We start from the raw sequence: 17,059 nt of genomic DNA, 5'->3' as shown, positions 1-17,059 counted from the left end.
CTGAGTTTTGGTATAGTAGCAAAGAGCACCTCCAATTATTTAAAAAGGCTATTAAAATACCCCTCCTTTTTTTCAACTGCGTAGCTTCTGAATGTAGGTTTTCTTCAGACCAAAGCAAAATTTACACATTATTGAATGCAGAAATAATTATAAAAATCTAGTGTCTTCTATTAAGCCAGACATTAAAGAAATTGATTTTAATTTTTAATTAAAGAGTTTAAAATAGCACCATTCCTGTCATTTATTTTTTGTTTTGTTTTGGAAAATGCAATTATTTTTCTCATAAAAAATTTTATTAGTTTGTAATAGAGTGATTGTAATTTTAAAATTAATAAAATTCTACATTTAATTTTAATTTACTAATATGGTAAATATCGATAGTTTTGTCCATATAAATAATCCACATAAAAGATCTTTTTTTAAAAAAAAAGATCTTTAATAATTCTTTTTTTTAATAAGATTTCATTTTAAGTTATTTATTTTGAGAGAGAGTGAGCGAGCAAGGGAGGGGCAGAGAGAGGGAAAGAGAGAGAACACCAAGCAAGATCCACACTGTCAGTGCAGAGCCCCATGCGGGGCTTGAACTCATGAACCATGACACCATCACCTGAACTGAAATCAAGAGTAGGATGCTTAACTGACTGAGCCACCCAGGTGCCCCAAGATCTTTAAGAGTATAAATGGGATCTTGAGACAAAAAGTTTGAAAACTGTTGGTTTAGTAAAAAATTAGCATACAGATTTCAGAGTCATGACTCATACAATTTCTAGATATATAATTTTAGGAAATTAACTACTGTTAGCTTTATTCTTCTTACCTGCAAAATAGGAATAATATTTGTCTCACAGGGTATTGGGGTAAGATAAGGTTTATGAAGTATATATAGTACAGTACTGGGCACATACAATAGATGCCCTGTAAATCTAGCCTTTTGGTTGATAATTTGCATACTTTAGCACTGCTGTGGTCTTAATGTTACTGGAATATTTTTTATACATTTGACAGAACAGAATTCAGTTTATTTACCAAGTTAGAACCACAGCATCGGATTTCAGATTTAAAAACTACATTGTGGAAAATTGGCAGAAGGTTATTTTAAGTTTTTAGTATCTTTTATGTAACAAATTAGCTTAAGCAGCAGGTTGAGGTCTTAGAAAACTGAAAGGATAGTCGATGAAGCTTAACTAGGACATTTGAGCACTTAGTTTCATGGCATACTTGGCCAATAAAGCAAATCCAGTGTTGGCTAGAGAAGGAGTATGATAAAAAAATGATGATGATTTGCTTTTAAAATATTGAAGTCAAAGCATGATGTTTGGTATCTTTAATTAGAATATATTATTTCTGATTATGTACTTACCTATAAAATGAGAGGGATTGGATAGTTGAATGCAAAGTCATTTCTAGTTCATAAATCTTCTAAAAATGTGATTAATTTAAACTTGTTACAGTAATTTTAGTTTGTAAGCATCAGTAGGTACTGATGCTTTTGCCCTTTCACCTTTATTTTCCTTGAAAGCTTAAGAAAATAGAGTAATAATGTAGGTGCATAAAGGCCTGCTTTCTTTACCTAGGTGCTCTGTTTAGACTCTGGTAAGTTCTCCTTAATTTGTGTAGTTTTTTGAATAGTTATTACATTCACATGCTACAAAATTATAAAAAGATGTAAAAGATACATTGTAAAAATAGTTTGCCTCCCACTCATCTTTACCCACTCAGTTACCCTTCTTAACAGCAACTGGTGTTATCAGTGCCTTGTTTTCTTCTTGTCACCATTTAGAACATGGTCCTTTTTTTTTTCTCCTGGAAGATAGAGAAGTGAAGAAAGATAACTATTATTACCTTTTATACTATTAGGGCAAAAGTGGATATTCACAAATTTCTATGTTTGATTTTAAATGTCTCTTTTTTTACTGTCAAATTTGCATATACCTCCAATCTAGACTTCTTGGAGTTCCCATATTTTATAATTATCTCCACTTGGGAATCTCAGAGATACTTCAAAATTCATTTGTCAAAATGTTATTATTATTATTTTCCACCTTATCCCCTCCTACCTGGCCATCCAGTCCTTTATTAAATCACATCATTAATTATCTGGTTGCTCAAGCCTCAATTATTGGGATCATTCTTTATCTCACCTCCTCCTCCTATCCACGCATATCTAATTAACAGGTTATTTTGCATCATTCTACTTTCTGTCTCCATTGCCACCATTTTGAACACAATTTTTATTTTTTTTCACTTGGAATGCTACACTGGACTCATATCTGGTCCCATGTCCCCCTTCCTTCCTTTGTATGGTAACAAGAGTGATCTTGGAATGTCATTTGTATCATGTCATGTCCCTGTTCAAGATTCTTTAGTGCCTTCTCCACTAAAAAGTAAGTTCATATTTCTTACCATAGTTATAGAGCCTCACATGATCTGGCCCTTGCCTGCTTCTCTGATACAATCTTTTGTACAAATGTCTCTTTTTTTTTTCTTTTCTGGCAATACTTGTTTTCTTTTAGTTCCTTGAATATGCCAGGTTATTCCTGGTCTCTGACTGTAATGCTTTTCTTCTTATTCTTTGATTTCTTAGTTTCTACTCCTCTTTAAGATCTCATTTTAAACATTATCTCATTAGAGAGGTTTTCCTGCCTGAAGAATCAGAAAGTTATGTATCCCTTTATTAATTTTTGTCTTAGCTCTTTGTTATTTTTCTGAACACCTATCATAATCTGTTTTGTCTCATTTTCTGTTTTTCTGCTCTCTTTTGTTAACATAAGCTCCTTGAGTGCAAGAATTATTTCTAATCCTAATGGTTGACTCTTTAATATCTAGCACTATGCCTAGAACATAGTAATGCTCAGTAAATCTTAAGTGAAGATGAATGGATTTTGTCTCTGGGTAAAATGTTGGGAAAAATAACAGAACCTTTGAACTTCTAATTTACATTAAAATATAATAATGACTCTAGAATCAAGTAAACTAGATTATGAGAAAAAATTTTAATAATAGTAATATGTGATTATATATAGAAATTATATTGACTGACAGGTGTTCTATCATGGAAGCAATGCAATATGACATGAAACCCTTGCTGATCAGAGCAGGGGTCTGCATACATAATTAAAGGGCAAGATAGTTATACAGTTGTTGAATCACTCTGTTATATACCTGAAACATTGTGTGTGAACTATACTTCCATTAAAATTTTTTTTTAAAAGTGCAAGATAGTAAATATAGGCTTGCAGGCCTTACCATCTGTTGTGTGAAAGTAGCCATCAACAATGAGAAAGAATGAAATCTTGCCATTTGCAACAACATGGATGGAACTGGAGAGTATTATGCTACATGAAATAAGTTAGTCAGAGAAAGATAGATATCATATGTTTTCACTCATATGTGGAATTTGAAAAACTTAGCAGAAGACCATGGGGTAAGGGAAGGGGAAAAAATAGTTTCAAACAGAGAGGGAGGCAAATCAGAAGAGATTCTTAAATACAGAGAACAAACTGAGGGTTGATGGAGGGGGGTGAGGGAGAGGAGAAAATGGGTGATGGACATTGAAGAGGGAACTTGTTGGGATGAGCACTGGGTGTTGTACGTAAACGATGAACCATGAGAATCTACTCCTGAAGCCAAGAGCACACTGTATATGGTGTATGTATACATTGACAATAACTTGATAATAAATTATATTAATTTTTTTTAATTTAAAGAAGAGAGAGTAGCTATCAACAATTCATAAACAATCAGCAGGTGGTTATATTCTAATAAAACTTTATGTCATATCCCTGAATTAGAGGATAAGAATGTATCTATATGGGAAACAGATGGCAAGTTTGTGCCCTACAATAAGCCTACCCCTTCTTTTTGCCTTCATTTATTGCTATCCTTAGGATTATAGCAGGAGAAAAATAATAAAGCTATTTCTAGTATCTTAGAAATATTCACATCAAAGAAGCAAGTGGGCAAGTAAGCTTATTTTAGTCAGGCGACATACCTGGGTGATGATTCTTTAGGTAAAATAAGATGTCCAGTACAAAGGCTTTTGTAAGGAAGACTTTTGCTTTTAAAATCGTTAGGGACATGAATAAATATATGCTGCAATTCTAGCAACCTTACTTATCCCCCATTTATCTTCTATTTATTTTTAAGCAGCATATTGTAATATTATTCACATACCATACATTTGAACCATTTAAATTGTACAGTTAAATGGTTTTTGTTGCATTCAGAGTTCTGTAGCCATCACCACAATTTGAGAACATTTTCATTCCCTAAGAAGAAGTCCTGTACACTTGACCTTTTACTTCCTCCTCCCCCCCCCCCCCCATTTGCCTCAGCCCTAGATAGCCACTAATCTGCATTCTCTATAGATTTGATTATTCTAGACATTTCATATAAATGGAATCACAATATATGGTCTTTATGACTGGCTTCTTTCACTTAGCACATTGTTTTCAAGGTTCATCCATATTACAGCATGTATCAGAACTTTATTCCTTTCTGTTGCCAAATAATATTCCATTGCATAGATGTACCTTATTTTATTTATAGTTAATGGGCATTTGAGTTGTTTCTACTTTTTGACTATTATGAATAACACCGCTATCAACATTTGTATGGAAGTTTTTGTGTGAACATGTTTTCATTTTCTTGGATATATACCTTTGGCTGGGCCATGTGGTAACTGTGTTTTTCAAAGTATTTTACTTTGTATGAGGATTTATTTCAATTTCTCCTCCTTGCCAATACTTGTGTTACGTCTTTTTGATTATAACCATCCTAGTGAATGTAAAGTTGTATCTCATTTTAATGGCTAATGATTTTGAGCATCTTTTCGTATGCTTATTGGCCATTTGTGTATCTTCTTTAGAGAAACAGCTATTCAGATCCTTTCCTGTTTTTAAATTGGGGTTTTTAAATTATTTAGTTGTAAGAGTTCTTTATATATCTGGATACTATCAAACTTATAATTTGCAAAATATTTTCCTCCCTAGGTTCTCTTTTCACTTTCTTGATGCCATTCTTTGGAGCAAAAATCATTTTAATTTTGATGAAAACCAATTTATTTTTGCTTTTGTGCTGTGCTTTTGATGTATCTGAGAAGTCATTACCTAATTCAAGGTCACAAAGATTTACTCCTTTGTTTTGTTTTGTTTTCCAAGGGTTTTAATAGTTTTAGCTCTTATAGTTAGGTCCATGATCTATTTTTTTTAATTTATTTTAAAAAAATGTTTATTTATTTATTTTTGGGAGAGAGAGAGAGAGAGAGAGAGAGAGTAGAGGAGAGGCAGAGAGAGAGAGAGAGAGAGAGAGAGAGACAGAATACCAAGCAGGCTCCTTGATGTCAACACAGAACTCAACATGGGGCTCAAACTCACTAACCAGGAGATCATGACCTGAGCCAAAACCAAGAGTTGGACGCTTAACCAACTGAGCCACCCAGGTGCCCCTAAATTTATTTTTGAGAGAGAGAGAGACAGAGAAATGCATGCAGGGGAGGGGCAGAGAGAGAAGGAGAAAGAGAATCCTAAGCAGGCTTTGTGCTGTCTTGTGGAGCCCTACATAGCGCTCAAACTAATGAACCATGAGATCATGACCTGAGCCTAAATCATGAGTCGGACGCTTAACTGACTGGCACCCAGGTGCCGCCTGTCCATGATCTATTTTGAATTAATTTTTGTGTATGGTATGATTGATCTGTTGATATTTAGGAGTGTCTTTATGCAAGTACATACTGTTTTGGTTACTGTGGTTTTGTAGTAAGTTTTGAAATTTGTAAGCCTTCCAACTTTGATGTTCTTTCTCAAGATTGTTTTATATATTCTGGGTACTCTGAATTTTTATATGAACTTTAGGATCAGCTTGTCAGTTTCTTCAAAAAAGCCAGTTGGGATTTTGATGGAGATCGTTTTAAAATTATAGACCAATTTGGGGAGTATTGTCATTTTACCAGTATTTAAATCCATGACTTCAGGATGTCTTTCTGCTTATTTAGGTATTATTTAATTTCTTTCATCGATAATTTTATGGTTTTAGGAATATGTCTTGCACTGTTATTTTTATCTTTGATTTCTATGTAACAACTCCTCTGTCTCTCAACTATCTGATACTCTTCATTTTATCTAGAGTATTAGAGTGTCACAGGAAAATGCTTAGATATCAGCTTGTTCTTTTAGCTTCAGAGTTTAGAAAGGGTTTTTTACTTTGGTTCATTTTTTGAATGAACTGAGAGGAAAGTGGGGGAAGTCTGATTGTCTTTTCCCATACTAGATTTGAATAAATCTTCATTCCAGGATGGATGAGCAGGAAAAAAAAGTCATTTGATAGTCTTTGAAAAATACTCATTTAAAAGAAGTGTCATCAAAGTATCCTGAAGATACTGTTAAGTAAAGGCTTGACAGTATAGAAAATTAAATGAATGATGTAAAAAAAAAATAATTTGAAAACAGACTGTAGAGGAAAAAGAAAAATTAATGAGGGATAAGTTATAAATACAGAGTTATACCTCTGTAGATTTCATTTGATGAGTAATATGTATTTTCAGATAATAAAATAATAACTAGAACAGAGGCAATACTGAAAGCTATAAGTAAAGAAGAAAAACATCTTTTGATCTAAAATTGGTTCAGACTCCAAAGTTACAACTCATAGAAAATTAATGAAAAGAGATTCTGTATATCTTGGTGATATTTTAAATTTTAATGAAGAATTCTATACATATATAAGTAAAGAGCACAGATTGCTATTGAACAAATGAATGTCAGTTTGGCCTCAGACCTCTGCAATATTAGATCATACTTGCTGTAACATCCTCTAACTGTAGAATTCTTTCTAGTCAGGTATTCATTTGTGAAAGCAACAATAACATTCTAGAAAATAGATTAACCACCATGCTATCATTCCTGAAAAGTATTATTCAAAGAAATATCCCAAATCATAAGAGATGAATTTACATGATTAACCCAAGAAAGGAGGAGTTGTGTCAGAAAAGCGTTGATAGTGAACATTGAAACCACTTAAATGTACCATAGATGAAATCTAATAATCATAGTAAATATGATTACAATCTTGACAGCAAATTGCCAAAAAAAAAAAAAAAAAATCTTTTGCTTCAAAATTTAAGACATATATTCTATAAAGGGTAAGAAAAAGGTTTATAACTATTGATTAAATTAGTGAAACAAAAATGGAGATGAGAAATAAAAGCATTAATTTCTTCATTTTTTGTAAAAGGGAATCAAATGTATGGTTTATTTTTTGACTGTTAGATAAATGTTAAGTTTAAAAGTATTTTCTAAAAAGGTGTAAATTTTACTGCAAATAGAATTTAAAATCTGTCTATATTCTGTGTTACTTGAAGAAAATAAATGCCATTTTATTTATTTATTTTTTAATGTGTTTCTATTTTTGAGAGAGAGAGAGACAGAGCGTGAGTGAGAGAGGGAGACACAGAATCTGAAGCAGCTCCAGGCTCTGAGACGTCAGCACAAGAGCCCAACATGGGGCTTGAACTCATAAACCACGATATCATGACCTGAGCCAAAGTCGAATGCTCAACTGACTGAGCCACCCAGGCGCCCCCCATTTTAAAAGCCCAGATAAAGACAGAATAAAAAGCAAAAGCACTTTTAAAAAATAGAAATTTCCCAAACTGTGATTATGTCAAATAAGGCTTTGTATTCTTTTATTGTATTAGTAATGGTTTTTGCCATTGCAAGTGAAACTCACTGCAAACTAGATTAAGCCCAAAGGTATTTCTTGATTCGTATAACTGAAAGTGATAGAGTAAGAGCTAATCTTGGGTTTGTATGTATCCGGATCTCCTGCAGTGTTGTGAGGACTTCTTAAAATTTTTTTTCTTTTTCTAATAATCTCTTAGCTTTGCTATTAGGTAAAGCTCCATTTTTTCCTTTTGCAGTTGGGCTTTATCTATTTCAGTTTTTTAGCCTCTGCTCTTGACATTTTGTGCCAGAGAATTATTTGTGGGATGAAATTGTCCAGTGCATTGTAAGGTATTTAGCAGTATCCTTGGCCTCTACTTTCTAGATGCCATTAGCACCCTCACTCCTCAGTTTTGACAAGAAATGTGCCAGACATTGCCAACTGTTCCCTTGGCATAAAATTGTCCCTGATTTAGAACCAGTAACTGAGGTGGTAGAGAATATGAGAACCACCTTAAAACATTGTGGTTCCAGCAGCAAAAGACAGTCTTCCCAACCAGTTCTAGCACCAAAATAAAAATGCAGAAAATAATTTTCTAGTACAGAAAGAAAGAAAGAAAAGAAAGAAAGTCAGTCAGTCCCAGGTGGGAATTGTGCCTTTCCCTGAAATAGTATTCTAGCTGGGTCTAAAAATAGTAGCTATGGCATCTACTAAAAGGAAGGGAAAAGACTTTTACAGACACATCTAAAGGAGATTGGAAAAAATGGAAAATTTATGGCTGAGTCAATGGCAAAGATTATGAATGGAAAGATTAGTTACTGATAAAATTGAACTTGAGATAAGAATGATTTAAAAGTACTAAGAATAATTATATTTTGATTGAAGTTATGATCATTAGTGCTCATAAAGTTATCTCATTTTTATGCATTAATAGTACCAAAGAATAGAAGGCATAGTATTAAAGATATGAAGAAAAGTTAAGAAATAAAATTCAAGTATCATTTCTGCCTCTAGTAATGATGGACTAGATTAGGATTAGTCTTCCTTAGAAACAAATAAGAATCAAATATTTAACTTAAGGTTATTGGAAATCTAACAAGGTAGGAAGTAATTACTGGGCCAAGTTCTGGCAGAAGATGGAAATCCAAAGATTTAAGCCTCCCATTTTAGGTTATTTTGCCCCAGTAGCTTTTGTAAAGCCAAAAGAAGTAGTTAAGAGGCTAAGCAGCACTTTTGATGGCCTCACTGAGGTAAGAGGACCAGAGGTGGAGGCCAGTGCCTACTAAGTGTGAATATCTCTTTAGTACTCTGCTCTTTTAGCATGTAACTTGAAGAACTGCACCTTAGGAATAAGGGTGAACTGAAAGTAAATCAACTCTGATGGAGGCTGAAGCACAACTTTGTGTCATTATGAGGGCCAGAAAAAATGTCAGTCCCTGGATTAATGAAGTCTAGTAGTTCCGGACACATGTGAAAAGCAAATGAAAGTATCTGGGTGGTTTGTTTCTTATGCTTCGAATTTTTATAGAGAGAGCTCATTAAATACTATATCCAGTATATTATTAGAGATGCCTGGGTGGCTCAGTTGGTTGAGCTTCAAACTCTTGATTTCAGCTCAGGTCATGATCCCAAGCTTGTGGGATCAATGCCTGCGTTGGGCTCCATGCTGAGTGTGGAGCCCTCTTAGGATTCTCTCTCTCTCTCTCTCTCTCTCTCTCTCTCTCTCTCTCTCTCTGTGTGTGTGTGTCTCTGTTTCTCTCTGCCCCTCTCTCCCACTCATGCTCTCTCTAAAATAAAAAAATAAAAAATTAAAATCATTTATAATTAAAGATGACCAACATTATAAGGAAACTGAACAACATGATGAAAACTGGGGTTTCGGGGGGAGGAATTAAAAGAAGCCCATCAGAACTTCATTTATTGTAAGTATTATTAGAGGCTTTAAATAACAACATTTATTATGTTCTTGGGGGATAAGAGATCAGTTTGAATATTTTAGCAGAGAACTGGAAACTATAAAAATTGAAATCACATATTTGAAAATGAGCCAGTGGCGCCTGGGTGGCTCAGTTGGTTGGGCAGCTGACTACAGCTCAGGTCATGATCTCGCGGTCTGTGAGTTCTAGCCCTGCATCAGGCTCTGTCCTGAGAGCTCAGAGCCTGGAGCCTGCTTCTGATTCTGTGTCTCCCTCTCTTTCTGCCCGTTCCTGCTTGCTCTCTGTCTTTCTCTCTCTCTCAAACATAAACAATAAAAAAATTAAAAAAGAAAGAAAATGAGCTAAATAAAAATTCTCAAATGGAAAAATATAATAACTGGAATTTAAAACTAAATAAATAGGCTTACTAACAGTTTTAGACCCTGAAAAAGAATTCGTGATGTTGGAAATAGGTTAGAAGAAAATATCTTTAATGAAAAATGGAAAGGGAAAGAAGTTTTTAAAAAAAATAGAAAGGGTAAGGGGTGCCTGGGTGGCTCAGTCAGTTGAGTGTCTGACTTCGGCTCAGGTCATGATCTCACAGTTTGTGGGTTTGAGTCTCCCGTTGGGCTCTGTACTGACAGCTCAGAGCCTGGAGCCCGCTTCGGGTTCTGTGTCTCCCCCTCTCTCTGCCCCTCCCCTGCTCATGCTCTGTCTCTCTCTGTCTCAAAAATAAATAGAAACATTAAAAAAAAATTTTTTTTTAAATAGAAAGGGTAAGAAGTTTTACATTAATTGAACCCAAGAGAGAAGAGAGGAAATGGAACTAAAGCAATATTTGGAAAGATACTTGCTAAGAATTTTACAAAGTTTGTGAAAGACACAGATTCAGGTATTCAACAAGTCCAACCCAAGTAGAATAAACAAAGGAATCCACACTGGAGTGAAAAGGCTGATTAATTTGAAAAACAAAACAAAACATACACATAAGTGCAGCCAGAAACGTCACATTACTTTCAAAGGAGCAGTAGAAAGTTCTATGGCTGGCTTCTCAACAAAAAAGGAAACCATAAGACCACGTAGAATGTGAGGAAAAAATAGCATCCAATCAATAATTATATACTCAGTATAATATCCTTTTAAGATTGAAGTTGAATATACATTTACAAACAAAAACCTGAGGGAAATCACTTATCAAACTATCACTAAAGGTAATCCTGAAGGATATGTTTTGAGTAGAAGAAAAATTCTAATGGAAGGTTGGAGATGAAGGAAGGAATGAAGAGCAGCAAAAATGGTAAGTAAATCTAAATGAATATTGACTCTATAAGATAAAAATAAAACCTCATAGGACTAGATAATAGCATAAAAGAAGATTGCTAGCTCCCTAAAAGGTCTGGAATTTTTGGAGAACTGGTTTGTTTTTTTGGAAAATAGCCTATGCCAGTAACTTGGCAACTCATAATGTTTACTTCTTAAATAGTGTTGTGAGCAAAACTTCTTATCTGGGGACATGCTTCAGTGTATGATTATTAACAATGTGGGGCACCTGGGTGGCTCAGTAGGTTGGGCATCTGACTTCGGCTCAGGTTGTGATCCCATGGTTGTTTGGTTCAAGCCCCACATTGGGCTCTGTTCTGACAGTGCAGACAGAGCCTGCTTGGGATTCTCTCTCCTTCCCTCTGCCCCTCCCTGACTCACTCTCTTTTGAAATAAATAAATAAACTTAAAAAAAAAAAAAACAAAACAACGTGTATTATAGAGGTTTCCATATCTCAAGTAAAATTAGTTATGAGGTATGAAAACTGGGGAGTAGATTGCCTAGTTGCTAGTGGAAATTTTATTTTGGGAAAATATAATGTGAATTATGTCCCCAAATCTGTCTTTTTGTTGTTGTTGTTCCTAACAGTGAAGACTAAGAAATTTACTGTAGTCCAGGTTTTTGTTTTGTAAAATTACTTATAGAGAAAATTTAAGTTTATTGAATTTATTAAACTTCTAAATTTTGCGCAAAATACTATCTGGCTATCTTTACAGACGGTTCTTATTCCACTGTGCTTTTATTCAGCAAAAGATTGTGTGTGTGTGTCTGTGTGTGTCTGTGTCTTAACCATCTGGACAGGTTGTGTCAAACTAAGAGAATGGGATAGATCATATACAAGGTTTTAAAATTTTTTGGGGGGGCGCCTGGGTGGCTCACTTGGTTGAACATCCAACTTTTGATTTTGGCTCAGGTCATGATCTCCTGGTTTGTAGGATAGGGCCCCGCATTGGGCTCTGTGCTGGCAGCACGGAGCCTGCTTAGGGTTCCCTCTCACTCTCTCTCCTCTGCCTCTCCCCTGCTTGTGCGTGTGTGTGTTCTCTCTGTCTCTCAAAATAAATAAGAAAGATTTTTTCTTTTGGATAGAGAGAGAGCACATGTGTGCGTGCGTGATGGTCAAGCAGGGGAGGGGCAGAGGGAGTAGGAGAGAGAATCTCAGGCAGGTTCCACACCCAGTGTGGAGCCCATCCCTGGTGCTCCATCTCATTACTATGAGATCATGACCTGAGCCAAAATCAAGAGTCAGACACCTAACCTACTGAGCCACCCAGGTGCTTTAGATCATATATAAGGTTTTTAGAACAAGTAGTTAAATCTTGTTTTATGCTGTATATGATTTCTTGATAAGTGTGCAGCTCATTTTATAGGCAAAAATTGTTCATGTGGTGCCTTCTGTAAAAATGCTAATACTGAATCTGAAAATTAGTATACACAAATTTTATTTAGTAACTTTATTTGCAAATATTACTATAGGTTTTCTTTCTTTAATAATCAAGAGGTTTTTAGGCTACTAGTGTGGCTTAGGGTATCATTTTGAAATTAAATTAGTCATTGTATAACATCAACTAAAAGGATATATACAAACTTCATAGTGTAGCCTTTTGCTTATCTTACCAATTTCATTATTTACTATTCTCTTTACCCCCACTGGCCATAAACATTTTTTGTTGTTTTTGTTGTTTGCGAAGTATGAACTGTTCTTGCATTTGAATGTAATTTGGGGGAATTGTTTTTAATTTTTAAATTGTTTTTAACACAGTATAATAGTGAGTTGCTTCATTTGCCTATAAATTTTTAACCCATTCAAGACTTATTTCAACATGGTCCCTCTTTAATAGTTAATTGTTTGCACAGACAAAATTAGGAGCTCTGTTCTTTATTCCATTATCATGCTATACTCTCTTTTATTCTAATAAATAATAGCAATTATTTACTTTCCTATCAGTCTCTAACAGAAGACTTCTGAACCACTTGAGGGATTGGGTATTTTTGATATCTGTCCCCAAAGATGAGTATATAGTAGGTATTTAAATTGTTTGCTGAATGAACAAAGAATGATATGATAGAGAAATTAGCAGGAAAGGAATCTGTGAAATCTCTTGAGAGAAGAAATCTCAAAAGCAAACTGGGTATCCTTTTTTTTGGTGGGGGTTGGTTTAGAATACGTTGTGTTTAGAAATCATGGCATCCTCTGACTTTGAATTTGCCATATAAACAGGGTCATTTTGCAGTCACATTTTACTTAAATCTGTCAGTGAAATTTCTGAAGGAGCTAAAACCACTTTTAAATAACAATTTTCTATGTTTTTACACTAATTTAATTTTTGTTTAATTTTAGGAAACACTCCTTTACACCTTGCTGTGATGTTAGGAAATAAAGGTTAGTAAATATTTCCTTTCTTATGTTTAACTTCATTCATGTATTTTCACATTTATATAAAGCTTTTTAAGATGAATTTTGTCTTTTGAGTTTTTCAAAATTAACCTGATTATTTTATTTGCTAATTGAGTTAAGAATCAATATATTAAAAATAATAACATTTTCTCATTTTCTGTAGTTCACCTCAAGAGTTAGTGGAAATCCTGTACTAACTTTATGCTTTTTGAAACTGCGTGTTTTTTCTTATTTGGTTATTTTATCAAGGAAGTATTTATAATTTCCAAATGTTAAGATATGTTAACTTTTATAATACTTTTAATATTCAGAGAGTTTTATAAGATTCTTTAATATGGACTGTTTTGTATATCTAAACTCAGAAGTCTACACCTTTTGTATGTTAGATGTTTGTAAAATCTTAATATTTACTTATTCTTTAAAACAAAAACTTCATAGATGATTTAAAAGATTTACTTTGAGAGAGAGTAAGACAGACTGTGAGCAGGATAGGGGCAGAGAGAAAGGGGAGACACAGAATCGGAAATAGGCTCTGGGCTCTGAGCTGTCAGCACAGAGCCTGATGGGGGGGCTTGAACTCACGAACGGTGAGATTATGACCTGATCTGAAGTCAGACGCTTAACCAACTGAGCCAGCCAGTCGCCCCTGAAATATTTACTTTTTAAGGTTATTCCTAGAAGTGATAAAATCTTAGTTATCTGGCTTCCCAATAATCCTGGAGAGTGAGGATTTCAGATAGCTGATTAGTAACATTTTGAGTGCTGGATTTTTAAATTTTAGATGTGTTTGATAAAAACCTTTTAAAAACATAATCTTAAATTTTTAAACAGGCTAATGAATTTTTGTTAACATTTTTTCTTTCTGATAACCTAGAAGTATCATTTTGGGACAACTATTATTGATACAAAGTATCATACAGTTAGTGTAAACATTTGATCTGAATGTATGCAGATCCCAGGGGTGTTATCAGTACTTGCTTTGTTGAAAAACAAAATTTTTTTGTCAGTTTGGCTTTTAAGTTTATATGCCTAAGCACATGATCTGTAGGATAATTTAATATTGACTTTAATTCTGTATAAATTGGTGACTCGTATTTTGTTTTCATTTTTAAATTTATTTTATGCTTTTTTTTTTTACCTTCTTGCAAGAAATATGAGTAACTTCAAAGTTAAGATTTATTAAGAGGCTACATATTGTAGAAACTCAAAAAATGGGGACTACCTATGTCTCAGGAAGAGAAGTAACTGAGATCATTTGGGAAATCAGCCATTCTCCCCCCACTCTGTCTGTCTACCTACTTACCTACCATCTGTCTATCTCTTCTGGTGTGTCTGCTGTTCTTTATGTATATGTAAATTATAGATATAATATTTATAACACTAAGAGGAGACAAAGCAAATATGATAAAATGTTAACAACTATTGAACCTAGGTAGAGAGAATTTAAATGTTCATTGAGATCATCTGTTTTTCTGTATGTTTGAAATTTTTTATAGTATTGAAAGAGAAACAGAAATGGTATTGTTATGCTTTATCATAGGTTTAAATTTTTTTTGTTGTTGACATTTATTCATTTTTGAGAGACAGAGCATGAGCGGGGAAGGGGCAGAGAGAGAGGGAGACACAGAATCGGAAGCAGGCTCCAGGCTCTGAGCTGTCAGTACAGAGCCTGACACGGGGCTTGAACTCTCAAACTGCGAGATCATGACCAGAGCCAAAGTCAGACGCTCAACCGACTGAACCACCCAGGTGCCCCTATCATAGGTTTATATTAGCATGTCTAAATTATGTTTCACAGAACATTAGTTTTATGGCATACTAATAATATTTAGGGGAAAATAATATTTCCAGGTCAAATCGATTTGGAAAATAGTGGGTTTAATAACTATTAAGCAGTTTTCTTTATTATGGACTTTCTTAGAACTTTGATATGCTTATATGCACTGTGACCTTCTGAGTTGGGGCAGGTGTTGGATATAGAGTCATTATTCCCCAAAGTTATCTGATTTTTTTCCACATGTATCCTGAGAGATTAGAGTTCTGTGGAAGGTATTTTGGGGAAACATTTGGTTAAGTGATTCAGGATCTGCACATAATGTCAATATTTGCTTTTTCTGAGTCCTTTTCATATAAGGTAGGTCCAACCATTAATAATACTGATCCATTTTACATTAAAACAATTTTTTTAATGTTTGTTTATTTTTGAGAGAAAGAGAGACAGAGCATGAGTGGGGGAGGGGTAGAGAGAGACAGAGACACAGAATCCAAAGCAGGCTCTAGGCTCTGAGCTGTCAGCACAGAGCCTGACACAGAGCTTGAACTCACGAGCTGTGTGATCATGACCTGAGCCGAGCTGTGTGATCATGACCTGAGCCAAAGTCAGATGCTTAACTGCCTGAGCCACCCAGGCACCCCCCATTTACGTTTTTTACTTGTATGTTCTTTTTTGCTTTTTTCTTTACGACCTTTAAACATTTTTGAGATTTGATTACACAGGAGTGTTATTGAAACGTGTAGTGGAAGATAAAACATCTACCTTATTGGGGTACCTGGGTGGCTCACTTGGTTAAGCATCTTACTTCAGCTCGGGTCATGATCTCATGGTTCATGACTTTGAGCCCCACATCAGGCTCTCTGCTGTCAGCACAGCACCTGCTTTGGATCCTCTGTCGCCCACTCTCTCTGCCCTCCCCCACTCATTCTCTCTCTCTCTCTCTCTCTCTCTCTCAAAAATAAACATTAAAAAAATATATAAGGGTGCCTGGGTGGTTCAGTTGGTTAAGTCCAGCTCTTGGTTTTGCTCAGGTCATGATCTCATGGTTTTGTGAGTTCAAGTCCGGTGTCAGGCTCTGTGCTGATGGTACAGAACCAGCTTGGGATTCTCTGCCTCCCTGTTGCTCTGCCCTGCCCTCTCCAACTCTCATTGTCTCTGTCTCTCTTAAGATAAATAAACTTAAAAAAAAAATATATATATATATATATATATATGTGTATATATATATATATATACACACATATATATATATACACACACATGTGTGTGTTTGTTCTCCTTGGTTGAGAGTCTGTTTTGTGATTTGCCTCTCTCTTGTTTTCCCCCTATTGTTCATCTCTTTTGTTTCTTAAATTCCATATATGAGTGAAATCATATGGTATTTGTCTTTCTCTGACTGACTTATGTCATTTATCGTAATAGTCTCTGGCTCTATCCCTATCATTGCAAATGGCAAGATTAAATTCTTTCTGATGACTAATATTCCCATTGTGTGTGTGTGTGTGTGTATACATACACATAATTACACACCACATCTCCTTTATCCATTTATCAGTTGATGGGCATTTGGGTTTTTTTCCAGAATTTGATTATTGATAATGCTGCTATAAACATTGATGTGCATGTATACCTTTGAATTAGTATTTTTGTATCCTTTGAGTAAATATCTAGTCTTGCAATTGCTGGATCATAGGGTAGTTCTAGTTTTAACTTTTTGACGAAACTCCATATTGTTTTCCACAGTGGCTGCACCAATTTGCATTCTCACCTACGGTGTAGGAGGGTTCCCTGTTTTCCACATCCTCGTCAACATCCGTTGTTTCCTGTGCTGTTAATTTTAGCCATTCTGACAGGTGTGAAGTAGTATCTCATCATAGTTTTGATTTGTATTTTCCTAATGATGAGTGATGTTGAGCATCTTTTCATGTGTCTGTTGGCCATCTGGATGTCTTCTTTGGAAAAATGTCTATTCATGTCTCTTGCCTGTTTCTTAA

General features: G+C 34.7%; 1 protein-coding gene across 2 annotated transcripts in view; it reads left to right on the top strand.

Moving 5' to 3' along the window:
• Nucleotides 1-17,059, top strand: part of ANKRD13C (ankyrin repeat domain 13C) — a 90,641-nt gene that overhangs the window by 14,498 nt on the left and 59,084 nt on the right. For both annotated transcript variants that reach the window (XM_042952145.1, XM_042952146.1), the window contains exon 2: nt 13,235-13,276. In XM_042952145.1, the coding sequence (XP_042808079.1) occupies nt 13,235-13,276 (42 nt within the window). The remainder of the gene's footprint in view (nt 1-13,234; nt 13,277-17,059) is intronic.

Source organism: Panthera leo, chromosome C1 (assembly GCF_018350215.1).
Source record: "Panthera leo isolate Ple1 chromosome C1, P.leo_Ple1_pat1.1, whole genome shotgun sequence".
NCBI classification, from domain to species: domain Eukaryota; kingdom Metazoa; phylum Chordata; class Mammalia; order Carnivora; family Felidae; genus Panthera; species Panthera leo.
This window is presented reverse-complemented; position numbering and strand designations above follow the sequence as displayed.